The sequence below is a fragment of the Gallus gallus genome, chromosome 5, assembly GCF_016699485.2.
Source record: "Gallus gallus isolate bGalGal1 chromosome 5, bGalGal1.mat.broiler.GRCg7b, whole genome shotgun sequence".
NCBI lineage: Eukaryota > Metazoa > Chordata > Aves > Galliformes > Phasianidae > Gallus > Gallus gallus.
Window position 1 is genome coordinate 27,215,616 of NC_052536.1, and position 14,018 is coordinate 27,229,633.

At 48.5% G+C, this 14,018-nt stretch overlaps 1 protein-coding gene across 4 annotated transcripts in view; it reads left to right on the forward strand.

The window, feature by feature from the left end:
- SLC8A3 (solute carrier family 8 member A3) overlaps positions 1–9,535 on the forward strand; it is an 87,337-nt gene extending 77,802 nt beyond the window's left edge. For all 4 annotated transcript variants that reach the window (NM_001293097.3, XM_040700650.2, XM_040700649.2 and 1 more), the window contains 4 exons: positions 4,418–4,542; positions 5,059–5,158; positions 6,149–6,424; positions 6,580–9,535. In NM_001293097.3, the coding sequence (NP_001280026.1) occupies positions 4,418–4,542; positions 5,059–5,158; positions 6,149–6,424; positions 6,580–6,956 (878 nt within the window). In that variant the 3' untranslated portion in view covers positions 6,957–9,535. The remainder of the gene's footprint in view (positions 1–4,417; positions 4,543–5,058; positions 5,159–6,148; positions 6,425–6,579) is intronic.
- The last annotated feature ends 4,483 nt before the right edge of the window (positions 9,536–14,018 follow it).

Here is a 14,018-nt window from a genome sequence, read left to right on the forward strand (position 1 = left end):
GCAGACTTGCAAGCTTAGAATGTTTGGATTCTTAAAGGTATGAGGAATTACCAAGTGTTAGCTACTTATCTACCCTCACTTCCACATATTCATCCAGATCAAAGAAATAATAGTTCTAAAATTGTTTCTTTGTGCATTGAAGTTCATATGGGCCCGCATTCTGCATGTGAGCTGCATGGCTGCTGCCCACTTTGTAGTGGGAAGGCTGGGGAGCAGGGCCACCAGCAAGGGCCTGAGAGCAGAGCAGCAGGGAACTCATAGAATCACAGAATAGCCCAAGTTGGATCCTTGGGTCCCCATAAGGAGTATCGAGTCCAACTATAGAATTGGTGCATTGGCTGTGTGTTAGCCCTTCTCTCATGGATGCACAGTTTTGCAGTTAGCATTAAGGACACTAGAGCATGCACGTTGGATGCATCACGCCTCAAAAATAGCTTTCAGAGCTAAGTAAGCAGACTCCTCCCGTTTTAGATAGTGGCACAGGCTGTGCGTGCGTGTGTGTGCATGTGTTTCTTTAAATGGCATATCAATATGCCAGCCTCCACTGCCAGTACATCTCTTAGCCAGCAGCCTTCCCAAGTTGTGACTGATAGATTGACAGTCCTCTGGAGAGAGGAGCTCATTCACGCGCCGTGTTTACTTTGTGTAGCTGGGATTATATTTTATTGAGCCGCAACAAAAATCCCACTTTAATTGTCGCTTTAATTTCTTCCTAGCAGCACAGTCCCCAGAAGGGGTGACCTTCATGCGGATCTGTGCCCACTCTAGAAATGGATGGATATGAGATAGCTCGAGGGGTGTGAAATGGCCTCTGTAGCAGTCTTTCATTAATGCATTACTGGTTTTAATCCAATTTATTCAGAAAGTGACAGGGAATGGAGACCGGCCCGTGGCCGTTTGGTAGTCTTGCAGCATTTCCTAGGTGATAGGCATCTACCTCTCCAGCAGTGTTTCTGGGCCTCGCCATTGCCTGTTTCAGCACAAAGCTGGCAGTGGACTTTATCTAACTGATTTACAATGTACCCAGACATTGTCCAATTCCCACTTGTTCCCAATGGTCTGAAGGGATTTGAGCAAGCAAGCATTCATGTGCAGTGCATGCTGTGGGAATGCTGCTCTCCTTTCCCCTTTCCTAGGGGAAAAAAAACAGGAGGAGCTCCCACCCAGCCTTTGCTCTTGCAGACTGCCAGGTCTCCCTTGCCTGTAACAGCCCACAAGCAACTTGGCACGAGGAGCTGATGCCCTCTTGCAGTACCTGGTGCATAAGAGTCTGCTTGTGTAGCCTGAGCAGTCTGCACATCTCCCGTAGCCCAGATGGGCTGTTATCCCCTGGTGGTCGCAGACCTACATCGCAGGGCAAGCAGGGTTTCGGGGACTGCTCTGTCCCCACCTTCATCTTCCTGGGGAGGAGGTGACGGTTGTCCTGGAGGCCTTGGTGAGCTCCTGTTCTTGCCAGGCATATCCAGACCTTATCAGGCTTAATTGGGGTTGACAGCTGGGAGTCCAGGGTGCAATCCGCATTGAAGAGTAGGTGCAGATGCTGATACAAACAGAAATCAGGCTAGTTAATAATTAAGCTGCAATTTGGCAGTGTTCACCTTGTCAGGCTTGACCTTCCGAATTAAAAGTCTGTCTCTCCCATCCAGCTCAGCTGCTGGGCCTCTACTCGTGGGGCTCCACTCAGCATCCCATGGGAACAGACAGAACCAGCAAGCTCAGTTCAGGTTGTTTCTTGAGTTAGGATGAAAACTCAGGTTTAACATTTTCAAATTCACCTTTGAAGTTTGTTAGGTTTCCTCACTTTGTGTAAGAGGTTCTCTTTCCTGTTGCTTATTTGGAAGTATTCTGGAAATATTTCTGCTTTTTGTAGCCCTGGGGTGTGTCCAGAGCAGGGCAATGAAGCTGGTGAGGAGTGTGGAGCACAGGCCTTATGAGGAGAGGCTGAAGGAGCTGAGATTGTTCAGTCTGGAGAAGAGGAGGCTCAGGGGAGACCTTATTGCTCTCTATAACTACCTGAAGGGAGGTTGTAGTGAGCTGGGGGTCAGCCTCTTCTTTCGTATAACTAGTGATGGGACTACAGGGAATGGCCTCAAGTTGTGCCAGGGGAGATTCTGGTTGGATGTTAGGAAATATTTTGTCTCCGAAAGAGTGGTCAGGCGCTGGAACGGGCTGCCCAGGGAGGGGGTGGAGTCACACCCTGGAGGTGTTCGAGGAACGTTTAGACGCGCTGAGGGACATGGTTTAGTGGGAAATGCTGGTGATAGGGAGATGGTTGAACTGGGTGATCTTGAAAGTCTTTTCCAACCTTGTAATTGGTGATTCTATGATTTGTGAGTCATGCAGGAATCGCCTCCTTTTTGCAGCTGAAGTAAGCTTCCTCTGTGAATGCTTCTGTGAGATACCCTATCAGACATGCTGCCTATGAGTTGACACCTACTTGCAGCTCATATCCGAGGGGTTTAGCATGGGAGTGGTATTCAACCACCTGCCAGCAGTGAACGCCCTTGACATGGCTTATTGGGTGACCGTGTTTCTTCTCAGTGCCCCAGTTCACTGTGTTCACTGCAGAGGAGCCGTGTGGGGGCAGCTGGACCTCCCTTACTCAGGTCTTGGGACATGCTGTCAGCAGGCTGCAGCTCTTCTGCTCTGGCCATCACCTGGCAAGGCTTCAGGCATGAAGGTGCCACTTCTGTTGACACTTCGCAGTACTGCACATCCCACTGCCACCTGCCAGCAGCCAGAGGTCCTGCCAGAGGTCCTGGGCACAGAGCTCTATGCAGCCCTGGATTGGCCCACTCCTCAGAGTGCTACTGCAGCTCTTACACCTCCCTGCCTGGCACAGGCACATCAAACAGCATGAGCAAGGAGGCAGGGGCTGAGAAAAGTCTGTGTTGGATGCTGCTCCCCGCTGGGAGGAGAGCATGTTCATGCACTTAGGGACCTGTCTGAAGATGGCTAAGGTTTGCATAAGGCTCTGTTGTCTTACCACATGAAAAGCTTTTGTCAAATCAGTTAAAGCAGGGTCTGAGATGTTTTGGTTTTTTTTAGCACTTCTCCTGTAGTTGTTAAGCTGGGGAAATTTGGTCCAAGATTCCCAGCTTTCCAGGCAGCTCTGATTTGAGACGCTTGCTTTCTTTCTCTGCTGTGTGACGGCAGCTGGTGGGCAAGAGCCTGGTGCTGCCAGATGCAGCCCATGGCTGTTCTGATGGTGTTACTTCCCAGGGAAGGTTGTAGTGAGCCATATTGTCACCGGCTCTGGGCTGTGCAGCCCTGCTGGGATGGCTAGCTGTTGTGCTTCATTCTCAGCTCCCTGCTGTGGGCACACACCAGCACCATCTGCCATGTTGGGCCCCCACAGAGCTGTGGGTACTTCCACCTGTGAGCTTTTAATCGTGGAGGGTGAGCCACACATGTGGAACAGCAGCTGATGTGTAAGCACTTGGATCTTTGAGATCTTTGATGTTAGATACAGCTTGTCATCCTCATACGCTTCTGGGTAAAGGCAGAGACTGGATTTTCTAGGTCTCTGTCTTGGAGAAAGAGATTAAGGTTTTGCAAACTCCTTGCTCATGTGAATATAAGTAGCTTGAATCTTGCCTCCAAATGTAGCATACGACAGAAGGTTTTTCCAGGTATCCCCTCTGGGGCCACTTGGCCTTTGCCTGCCATCGTCCTCTATCCCTCTGCCACCCTGCATTGCTCCAGCTGCTCTGCTCTTCTGTCTCTGTCAGTAAGTGTAAACTTCTGGGGATTCCCAAATCCACAGGACATGTGTTGGAGCTAGGCAGTGATGGTTTTGATGTACTTCATTGATTTCAAGTGATGGATGTAGTTGTTTGTGCTTCTGTGATGGGCTATAGGAATACCACTTGACGTAGGAGTTCTCATACGTCTTATAAACCCTGCAGTCTCACAAGGCTTACAGTCTTTGCAGTCAGTCTAGCAGGGCTGATGAAGAGAAGGCAGAGTTTACAATTGGACTCCACTGGGAGTTTATCACTTCTGTGCGATTTTGGTGAGGAGTAAGAGATCTGCTGGAGTCCATATGGGATTAGTCACATCTGAGGCATTACCTGGGGTGTCTGTAAACTCAACAGGAAGCCTTAATACCTGACCCACTACTTGTCCAGAATGGGATGGTGTTCCTTTGTGGTACCTCCCCAGGTTCTGCCAAGCTCCCACAACTCAGCATATATCATCCAAGAGCACCAATGCAGGCTGAAGAAATTTGTTTTTTTTTTTTTTTTTTTAAAGATAGCCATGCTTTATATGCTCTCAGTGACCAACAGATAGGCAGAAATCTTGATCCTTTATTCCCATGGCCCAGCACCCCACCCCTGCCCTGGGTCTCTGTGTTACTGCAGGGAGCTGCGAGGCAACTGCTGCCTGCAGCTCAGTGTTGGTCTTGCTTTTGCAGAAGTGGCCGAGAGGAAGCTGACAGTTGAAGAAGAGGAAGCCAAGAGGATTGCAGAGATGGGCAAACCAATACTTGGCGAACACCCCAAACTAGAAGTCATCATTGAGGAGTCCTATGAGTTCAAGGTCAGTGGTTGTCCCAGGGGTCCTCCAGGAGGGGGAAGATGTGTGGCAGTGAAGATCTGCCATGGAAGACAGGGCTGAGGAGGCAGGGGGTGACTGCATGTACAGGGAGAGGGCTGCCAGAAGAGGAAGAAGAGTGTGTGATACAATAGAGGGTAGGGGAAGCCTGAAGAAATGCAAAGAGATGTAGCTGCTGGTAGGCAGAGGTGAAGAGAGGAAGACAGGGGAGTCCTGCTGGAAGCTGATGCCAGCATGCAAGAAGAGGCATGAGCAGACTGTTCATGCAAGGCAGGATTGACAGAAAGAAGGAGCTGAGCTTTGTTTGGAGTAAGGAGTGGCAAACAAGCAGACTCCGGTGAAGTACAGCTCATGCTGTACTGAGGCTGGGAGTTATGAGTGGGTCCAGCATGGAGCTCCTGGTTTGTGGCACCTCCACAGTTTGGGAAGGGGCAGAAGGGAAGATCAGCTTTGCCTACTAGCAAAGAGTCTAATTGCTGTGCATCTTTATTCCCACAACAGAGCACTGTGGACAAGCTCATTAAGAAGACAAACCTAGCTTTGGTTGTAGGGACACATTCCTGGAGGGACCAGTTTTTGGAGGCCATCACCGTCAGTGCAGGTGAGGGGGAGATCAGCAAACCCATACCAGCATCTCCTGGGCATGTGCAGCCAGGGATGAGATGTGTCTGGGCCTATGAGGCAGATCCTGCTTGGTCAGACCTGTTCAGCTATTGAGTATATGTATGGTGGTCTCTCACCACTGGCCAGAAGGGCTTTTTCTGAAGTGAAAAGAGAGATGCAGGATATTCGCTTTTCTTCTTTCTAGCAACTAACAGAAATGACCTCACTGGAAACAGTACCTCCATCCTTGGAGCAGTGTTTTCTCCCAGGCCGCCTCCTTTCTTCTTCCGTCTCTCTCCTTCCCTTGCTATCTGCCCTGTGTTCCCTACCTACTTTCTTCAGTTTATTTTCATCGTCTTGTATTCACACCCAGACCAGCAGTGCTTCCAATCTCTGAGTTAATCTCCCCCCCTCCAAGAGGTCACACAGCTGCTGCTACTTATACCCTCACACAGGTGTGACACTTCTTGCTGAGAACATACTGTCCATCAGCTCATGATTTGGAGCAGGTGGACCAAGAGAGCCCTCTAGTTTCCCTCAGTGGCACTCATTTCTATAACTTTCTGCTGTGTGATTTCCTGGTGTCTCTCAGCAATGATTTCCACAGGCTAACTAGGTACTCCATGATGGCCTGTGGCTGGGGATGAGAAGAGGACAGCCTCTAAGGGTATTGCTCACTGTCCCGGAGCCACACAGGGTAGATGTGTGGTCCTGAGGTGTCCTAGGAGTCCCTCCATTTCGCTGAGCCCCGCCACTGCCACTGAGGGCTCTGGCAGCTGCAAAGTCCCACCAGCTGGTTCCCATGGTGGCTGGCACCAACGTGGTACATCTCCATGCTGCTTTGTGTGGGGAGGGAGCAGCCTGGGGAGCAAGGCAGCCCCCCCAGTCTTGTACCCACTGGCCATGCTGGAGAAGTGCAGCAGAAGATGGGTGGCCATGAGGATGCTTGTTCATATGAGCTGGACCTCTTCTTCCACATTGTTTGCAGCGGGTGATGAAGATGAGGATGAGTCTGGGGAAGAGCGCCTGCCATCCTGCTTCGACTACGTGATGCACTTCCTGACTGTCTTCTGGAAGGTGCTGTTTGCCTGCGTGCCCCCCACCGAGTACTGCAATGGCTGGGCCTGCTTCGTTGTTTCCATCCTCATCATTGGCATGCTCACAGCTGTCATCGGTGACCTCGCCTCCCACTTCGGCTGCACCATCGGCCTCAAGGACTCGGTGACCGCCGTTGTGTTTGTAGCCTTCGGCACCTCCGTACCAGGTGGGGAGGCTGTGGGGAGGGGACGGGGGGTCCGGAGGAGATTGGGGTCTATGTCCCAGCTTGTCTGGTAGCACACCTGAGCCTCCCTCATCCCCCAGCATGAAGGGTTGCCCATTTCTCCTGTTGGACCCTGATGATCCCTCCTTCCCCCGCAGACACCTTCGCCAGCAAAGCTGCAGCCATCCAGGACGTGTATGCCGACGCCTCAATCACCAACGTCACAGGCAGCAACGCCGTCAACGTCTTCCTGGGCATTGGGCTGGCATGGTCGGTGGCAGCAATCTACTGGGCGTCACAGGGGCAGGAGTTCCAGGTGTCAGCCGGCACCCTGGCCTTCTCTGTCACCCTCTTCACCATCTTCGCCTTCATCTGCATCAGCGTTCTCCTCTACCGTCGGCGGCCCCACCTCGGGGGAGAGCTGGGCGGTCCCCGGGGTTGCAAACTGGCCACGACGTTGCTCTTTGTCAGCCTGTGGCTGCTGTACATCCTCTTTGCCACCCTGGAGGCCTATTGCTACATCAAGGGGTTTTAGGCGGCGGAGAGACGGTGCCGCCGAGGGAGGGACCCCCTCCTCCATTACCTCACCGGACACCGGCCCTGGATGCACGGTTTCAGCAGGAGGGACGGCTGTCAGCCCGCCGCCCTGACGGCTGGGTACCGGGATGGGCAGATCTATCACGGGGCGAAAAAGAAATCCACAAAAACCACCCCAAAAATGATGCAAAAGAAAAGAAAGCAACAATGGCAAGTGTTTAAAAGAACAAAATGAAGTGAACCCAGCCACTGACCCCAGTTGATGTGACTAAGAAGTCTCAGCCATCTCCCACGGCCACCTCTCCCACAGGTTCGTTTCCTCTGCTCCAGAGCACCCCTCCGCTGTAAGGAGATGCTTTCTTGTTTTTTCTCTTTAGGAATTGCAGAAGTCTGATAGGAAATTTGAGTTATTTTTTTTCTTTTGCCTATTGCTTTTTAGTTTGGGGGGGGGGGAGGCACACGGCTTGATTTTTTTATTTCATTTTATTTTTTTACTACTTAGAAAAATGTTAGAAGTTTAAAATCTAAAGCTTCAAGCTGCCGTCAGTGCTGGAATCGAAGGTGTACTTTTTGAAGCCACAACAGACTCTGACACTGTCAAAGAACTTTTTCACTCTCACAGGTTTCCTCCCCCGCCTCCATCCATTTCTTTCTTTTTTAAGAGCATCACAGGACTGATATATTTTTAATACAGACACACACGTACACACACACACACACCAGTTCAGTGACGAAGGCTGAAGCATGTAGCATCTCAATCACCTGCCTGGGCTAAGAAAAAAAAAAAAAAAGGAGGAAAAACAAAAACCAACCAACCCTCTAATATAATATGTATCATGTATATTTTGACTATGGTATTTCTCTTTGTATAATTAACTTCGAGCTTGTGGTACTGCAGGAAGAGAAAATGATGTTAATGGGCGAGAGGTAGCAAAATGAACAGGGGCACAGTCACAGCCTGCCAAGGGACTGAGGGGCCTGAGAGGTGGCATGGGCTGCCCAAGATGGCGCCAGTGGCACAGCCCTGTCCTGTAGGCCTCACTGGACATGGGAGTGAATCCCAGTGGGTAACACGCTGCTCTGGTGTATCGAAGTGAGCAGGAAGCCTCCCTGTGTCTCTCACAACTCTCTCAGCGTTGTCCTGCTTGAGGTTGAGGTTAGGTTTAAACATGCAGGTTGGTGAACAGGAAGGGGTCCCTGCCCACCCGTCACCCCCCTCACGCTCCATGGAAAGGGCCGGGCTTCAAACTGCCACCCACCCGCAGTCCTGTGCCATCCCAGGAGAGCAGACAGGCAGACAGGCAAACCCTCTTCATCTGAAGTGCATTTCTTTTTCAGGAAAAAAAACAAAAAAAAACCAAAAAAAACAGAACAAAAACAAATGTCATGAATTACATCAACGGCTGCAAATCGAAATGTTGGGTTGGTAATAAAATTAAATAAAACTTATACCTATATCTATATAAACAGTTCTATCTATAAACACATTTCTTAACTGAGAGACCTGGAAGACGTTGTTAAAAAAAAACTTGCTTTTTTAAAAGTGTTTCCAAGAGGAAGATAATTTCTTCTATCAAGAAACAGGTGCTGTACAGGGAAATCCGTGACTTCGCTAGCATCAGCCAAACCCAGGCAGTCAGCACAGCACGGACACAGGGGGCTGTCAGCATACTGGAGTGCTTCCTGCTGACCCCGGACAGGGAGACGGTGGCTGCAGGTGAGGGCAAAGCAGCAGGAACTGGGCTGTTATGGATGGAACACGTGTATCATTATAGCAGGTAAAGATATGAGCGTGACAGTGGTCCTTAAAACACAGATGAAATATTTATTTTCTTACAAAAGGTTTATCTAGTATCTCGCTGTATAAATGTGTGTAAGCATGAGGCAGAGAAGGAGGATCCATCTTGCAGGAGCTTTGCAGGTGGAGTGCTCTTTGTGGAAGCCAAAAGGAAGACAGTCTGCTGCCTCTTCTCCTCCCTCTGCCATGGCTTTTGGGGGAGGGCACAAGAAAGATGGGGATCCTGCCAAATGTGTTGGGTCTCTCTGGTCTCTGGCCATGCCACCACCCACTGAGCAGCTCCTGCCGGCGTTGGGCACCACCTCTGCTGCCACCCAGGCTGGGATCCCAGAGCACAGATGTGTGACGTGGAAGGAAAAATGAAAGAAGGCCCCCCAAATGATGTCTGGATGTGCGTGTGTCGGGGTGTTTAAGGTGCAAGGGGATTATGTTATCATTGCAGTTTTTAATTTGGACACGTCGAGTCCATTGAGTTCTTGTTTTCACCATATCAGTTCACCCATTCCTGGCTAAAACCCGGGCGTGACAAGCTGCAGTGCTGTTATTCTGTTGCTTGTGCTGTATCGGTCATGTGCTTTTCATCTGCAGCTTTCTTAGGCTCATTCTGTGGGAGGGGGTGCAGGGGGACGAGCATCTGTGACTGCCAGTTGCATGGTGACTTTGGTGCCCTCGATGCACTGCGGAGATCTGTGCCAAGCTGACAACTTCAGAGGAGTGTTTATTTTATTTTTCCTTTTTTACTTCATTAAAAAATATGCAAGCTTAAAAAAAAAAAAAAAGCAAATGTGGTGCCTTGGGGATTTGTTTTTGCTGAGGCTTTTATGTTTTATTTTTGGTTTGTGTGCTTGCATCTGGGCAGGTGTTTGGACACCATCACTCACCTTGCCTGCTTCACTCCCCACCAGCATCCAGTTTTGCTGGGAGGATCCAGCAGCAGCTCTACCTTTGATGCTTTGCAGAGGGGAACTTTTGCTGCTCCGTTTTCTTTGCTGCTGCAAAAAAAGGCCAAGCCATTGCCTTTGGCTTCCGTGACTGGGTTTGGGGTGCAGGGTGCTGGAGCCCCCTGCACACCTGGCTCACTGCCATCGCTGCACAGAGGCAGGCCAGCACCCAGAGGATTGGGTCTGGAACCTAAGGACGCTGCCCCCAGAGAAAGCTGGGCTGAACGAGAGGAGACTGCAGGCATTGGGAATCAGCTGCAATACACAGTTAAGAACCAAGTGGCTATTAGGGCTGTTGAGCAAAGTTTTTAAACCAGGGAGGAGAGCGTTTGCAACTCTTAGCTCGGAGTTTCTTACCTTTTTGGTAGTTACTGCTGTGTTACTGTCATCAGAACTTTTCTGGACAAGCACAAATTAAAGACAAAAATATTCTGCGATTTACGTTTCCTCTGATCTCACAGCTGTGGCTGCTGGACTTATTTATAAGCCACTTGTCCCTGGTATCAGAGGACTCCTCCACTCTCCATCTCAAAGCAGCAACAGTGCCTCATCCCACAGCACCATCTGCAAGGAGAAGCCAACATTCAAGCTGCATGTGCCACCACCATGGGCTTCAGTTGCCTGGGCCCACTGCTGTGGTAGGATGACGCCACCAACTCACATGCCTTCCCCAGCAAAGCACTTTGCTCTGGGAAGGCATTTTGAAGGCTGCTGTAGTACCTCAACATAGGTGAGATAAAATATAGAATAATAAAGGTTGGAAAAAAAACCACTGAAGTCATCAAGTCCAACCATCAACCCATCCCTACCATGCCCACTAACCACACCCCTCAGTGCCACATATACACATTTCTTGATCACCTCCAGGGACAGTGACTCCACCACCTCTCTGGACAGACCATTCTCAGTCACTTTTTGAATGTGTGGTGTTGCACAGCTGCAGGTAATCCTCATACTGTTCACCTGGCATTGCTTTGGGGGTGGGCATGGCAAAATTTCTGGGTGAATTCAGCTGGGGAATTGTCATGGCCATGACCTTGCTGTAAGAACAAGCCCACACGAAAGGGAGCAGCAGTTGCTCAGCCCTGGCCACAAGCTGAAAAGCACTGTCACCAAGAATAACCTCTGGAGTATTGTATGGGAAAAAAAAATGTTTTTAATGACTGTTGTCATAATGTGTGTGTGTGCCAGAGGCAGCCTGCTTGTTAATAGTGGTGTTATTTGTGACCTGCCTCCACAGGGGGGTGGGGACGAAGGTCCTCTCAGTATTTAAGTGAGCTATTTACAATATAATATCTAGATAATTAAAACCATGAGTAAATGACTCACCGATATTAACGCCCTGAGTAGTTTTACCCAAAACACACACCCCTCTCCCTTCCCGTCCTCCAGGAGGCCATGCTTTGCCTCAAGAGGTGGCTGGATTGGGTTAGTTTTCCTCAGGAAAACCAAGACGTGCCTCCAAGAAACCATGGCTTGAGCTTAGACATGGAGCCTGCAGGTATGACATGATGCTGATGAGCTCATCACCTACATCTGAGGATGCACCAATGTCCCACGGTGCTATTGTGAATGCCACTTACATGGTGAGCTGAGTGGTAGCTGTAGCTAAAGGAAAAATCATGACCTACCCAATTCGTCATCGCTGGGGGTGCACTCAGAGATCGGCCCAGTTTAAAGAATGCAATAAAAAATAACACAGGCCTAGAAAGTTAAATTTAGTATGACATTTAGGTGAATTAAAGAACTAAACCCTTCAAGCAAGATTGTATTCTCTTAGGGTCTAAGTTGTGAAGTTATAAATAAATTTTTGGGATGATCTCTCTGCTGTCTCAGAAAATAGGCTTGCATTACGGGAACACTGATTGTGTCTTGTGAGAATGACGTGCATACAACTTGGGTGCACAGAAAAGATGTAGGAAAAAATATCGACATTAAAGCTGAAAAGGGGCCCTCAGGTCTCAAGGACACCTCAGTAGGGCATGCTGTAGAGACCACCCCCATGGTTGTTCAGTAAGCTTTTAAAAATGTAGCAAAAGTGGTTCTATCACCTCCTTCCCTTCAGTAGCATTTTGCATAGAAAATAACAGCAAACCTAAATGGTTTTCTTTTGCCCTGATTACTTTTTTCCTTCTTGTTTTACTCGCAGTGGCATGGAAAAACATTGATTACTATTGTTCATAAGAGAACGTTGTATGTTAGAAAGCCTGTCTGCTCTTTCAGCTTCTAAGCATTATTTGCTACTGGCTTACCTTTTGTTTGTACGTTCACCCCAGGATTCCTATGGCAGGTCACTGCATCCTCCTTTGCTGAAACTCACCCTTTGACTTGGGTGGTTTCTCCAATTTATCAAGCTTTCTGATTCTACCCTTTGTAAGTGCTCACCGCCCCATGCAGTTGGATGCCACCAGGACACTGTATAGCGAAGCAGATTCCTAAAGCTGCTGCTGAAAATACTGAATAGACCTGGACCCTGGACAGACACTCAAAAGACTTCCCCAGGAAGCTCTCTTGACTTTGACACTGAGCTCAATGTATTGTGAGTCTAGATTGCATTTCCTCAGCTCGCTTATGAGAACGTCTTCTGGGACAGTGCCAGAAGCCTTACCAAAGTCAAGATATATCACATCTAATACTGACCCCAAAGCGATGAGGCCAGTTATCCTGTCAAAGAATGGAATCAAATTGGTTTGATACAATTTGTCCTCAGCAAAACATCAACAAATCCATTCCAGCCATTTACCACAAACTTACACATCTATCTAGGTGATTAGGGAATAACTGTTCAGCACCTCACTCTTAGAAGTTTTCACATAGAGACACCATTAAAATATCAGGTCTGTAACTCCGTGTTTTAATTCATCTCTAGTTAGGTGACCTTGTCTTGTCATCCTTAAGTCCTCTGGGAGCTCACATGTATTCTACAATGCTCCGAAATTGGGCCAGTGCTTTGAATTTTCCACAGTGAGCTTCACCAGGTCCTACTGACATTCTCCTCAATGATCCAAGTATCACTTACCTTGTTCTTCCTCCTCATCAGTCGGGGGCCGGTGTGCTGTTATGCTCTTTTCTCCTTAATAAAATTAATTCTGCTAAGAATAGGGTCATAATTACTTTCTTTCTTTCTTTCTTTTTTAACAAAGTGAATAAAACACTCTTTAAGTGACTGTCTCACATCACCTTCCATGCTATAACAGAATTTACTTTCTCCCTCCACCTCTTTTGAATCACGTGCTAGTTAAAGGTATTTTTAGGTTTCAGCCTTTCTGATCTTATGCTTGCCTTCTCATGCCATTGCTGTATTCAGACCTTAAGCTCTTGTTTCAGGTTCTGTGTTATTTCTTTTCAAGTTTCAGGATGCTAAAGCTCTTCACAGGTGAAGGCCCTTTATTGGTCTCTATGTTCCCTCAATTTCCTGTACAGCAAGATAGTTTCTTATTAGGACTTTGGGACCAGCCCTTATATCAGTTCTCAGATCTCTTTTATCCTTTTGGACAGCTATTCAGAGATCCTGCCCCCACCAGTTTCCTGAATTCATTGATATCTGCTATTCTGTCTTTTTGAAGTTGAAGTACTTTAACTCATTTTACAAAGGGCTGGTATTCAACTGCATTTCAAGCAGAAAAAGCCTGCAACAAACACCTGACCACTTGAAAAAATTGTAACAGCTCAAGAGATGCAATAATTTGCGTTCACATTGGACTGCAGGTGATCAGATCCAACTTCAGCCACCTCTGTCCAGCTTTATCTGTTACAACTGCCAGCTCACAGTGAGAACATCCAAGTCACTTCAGGAATAGCTGCATTTCTTCAGCCAAATATTGTGTCAGCTCTTTTCTGGTATAGAGAAGTCAGAAGGGATCACTTAAGTAGTCCCAGCCAAAATCATGTGATAGCAGTGGCACTGCATGCAACGCAAAGCCAGAGTGCTGCTCTATAATGGGACACTGGACATTCAGTCACTGCAGTTTTTACTGCCTAAAGCACAACACTGAAATGCTACAGAACTCGTTTCAGCAAACCAAGGATGAAGGTCACACACAGTGCCGAGTCCTTCATCCACATACCAACAATTCATGCATCCTCACAGCTAAGTACGCAGTGAGGCTGTGGTCCTTCTGCCTGGGCTGAGAGCCACGGACCTCCAGTCCAGACCCAGCATGGTGAAAGAACAACACAACATGGATTAAACACTCACTCTTGCTTTTAGGGAGGTAGGGATGTAGGTTTGCATTGCAGCGCATTGCACAGAGCTGGTGTTGTTTTCTGAACGAAAGCTAGACGCCTCCTGGTGTGCACAGGCAAGGCACTTCTAAAAAGC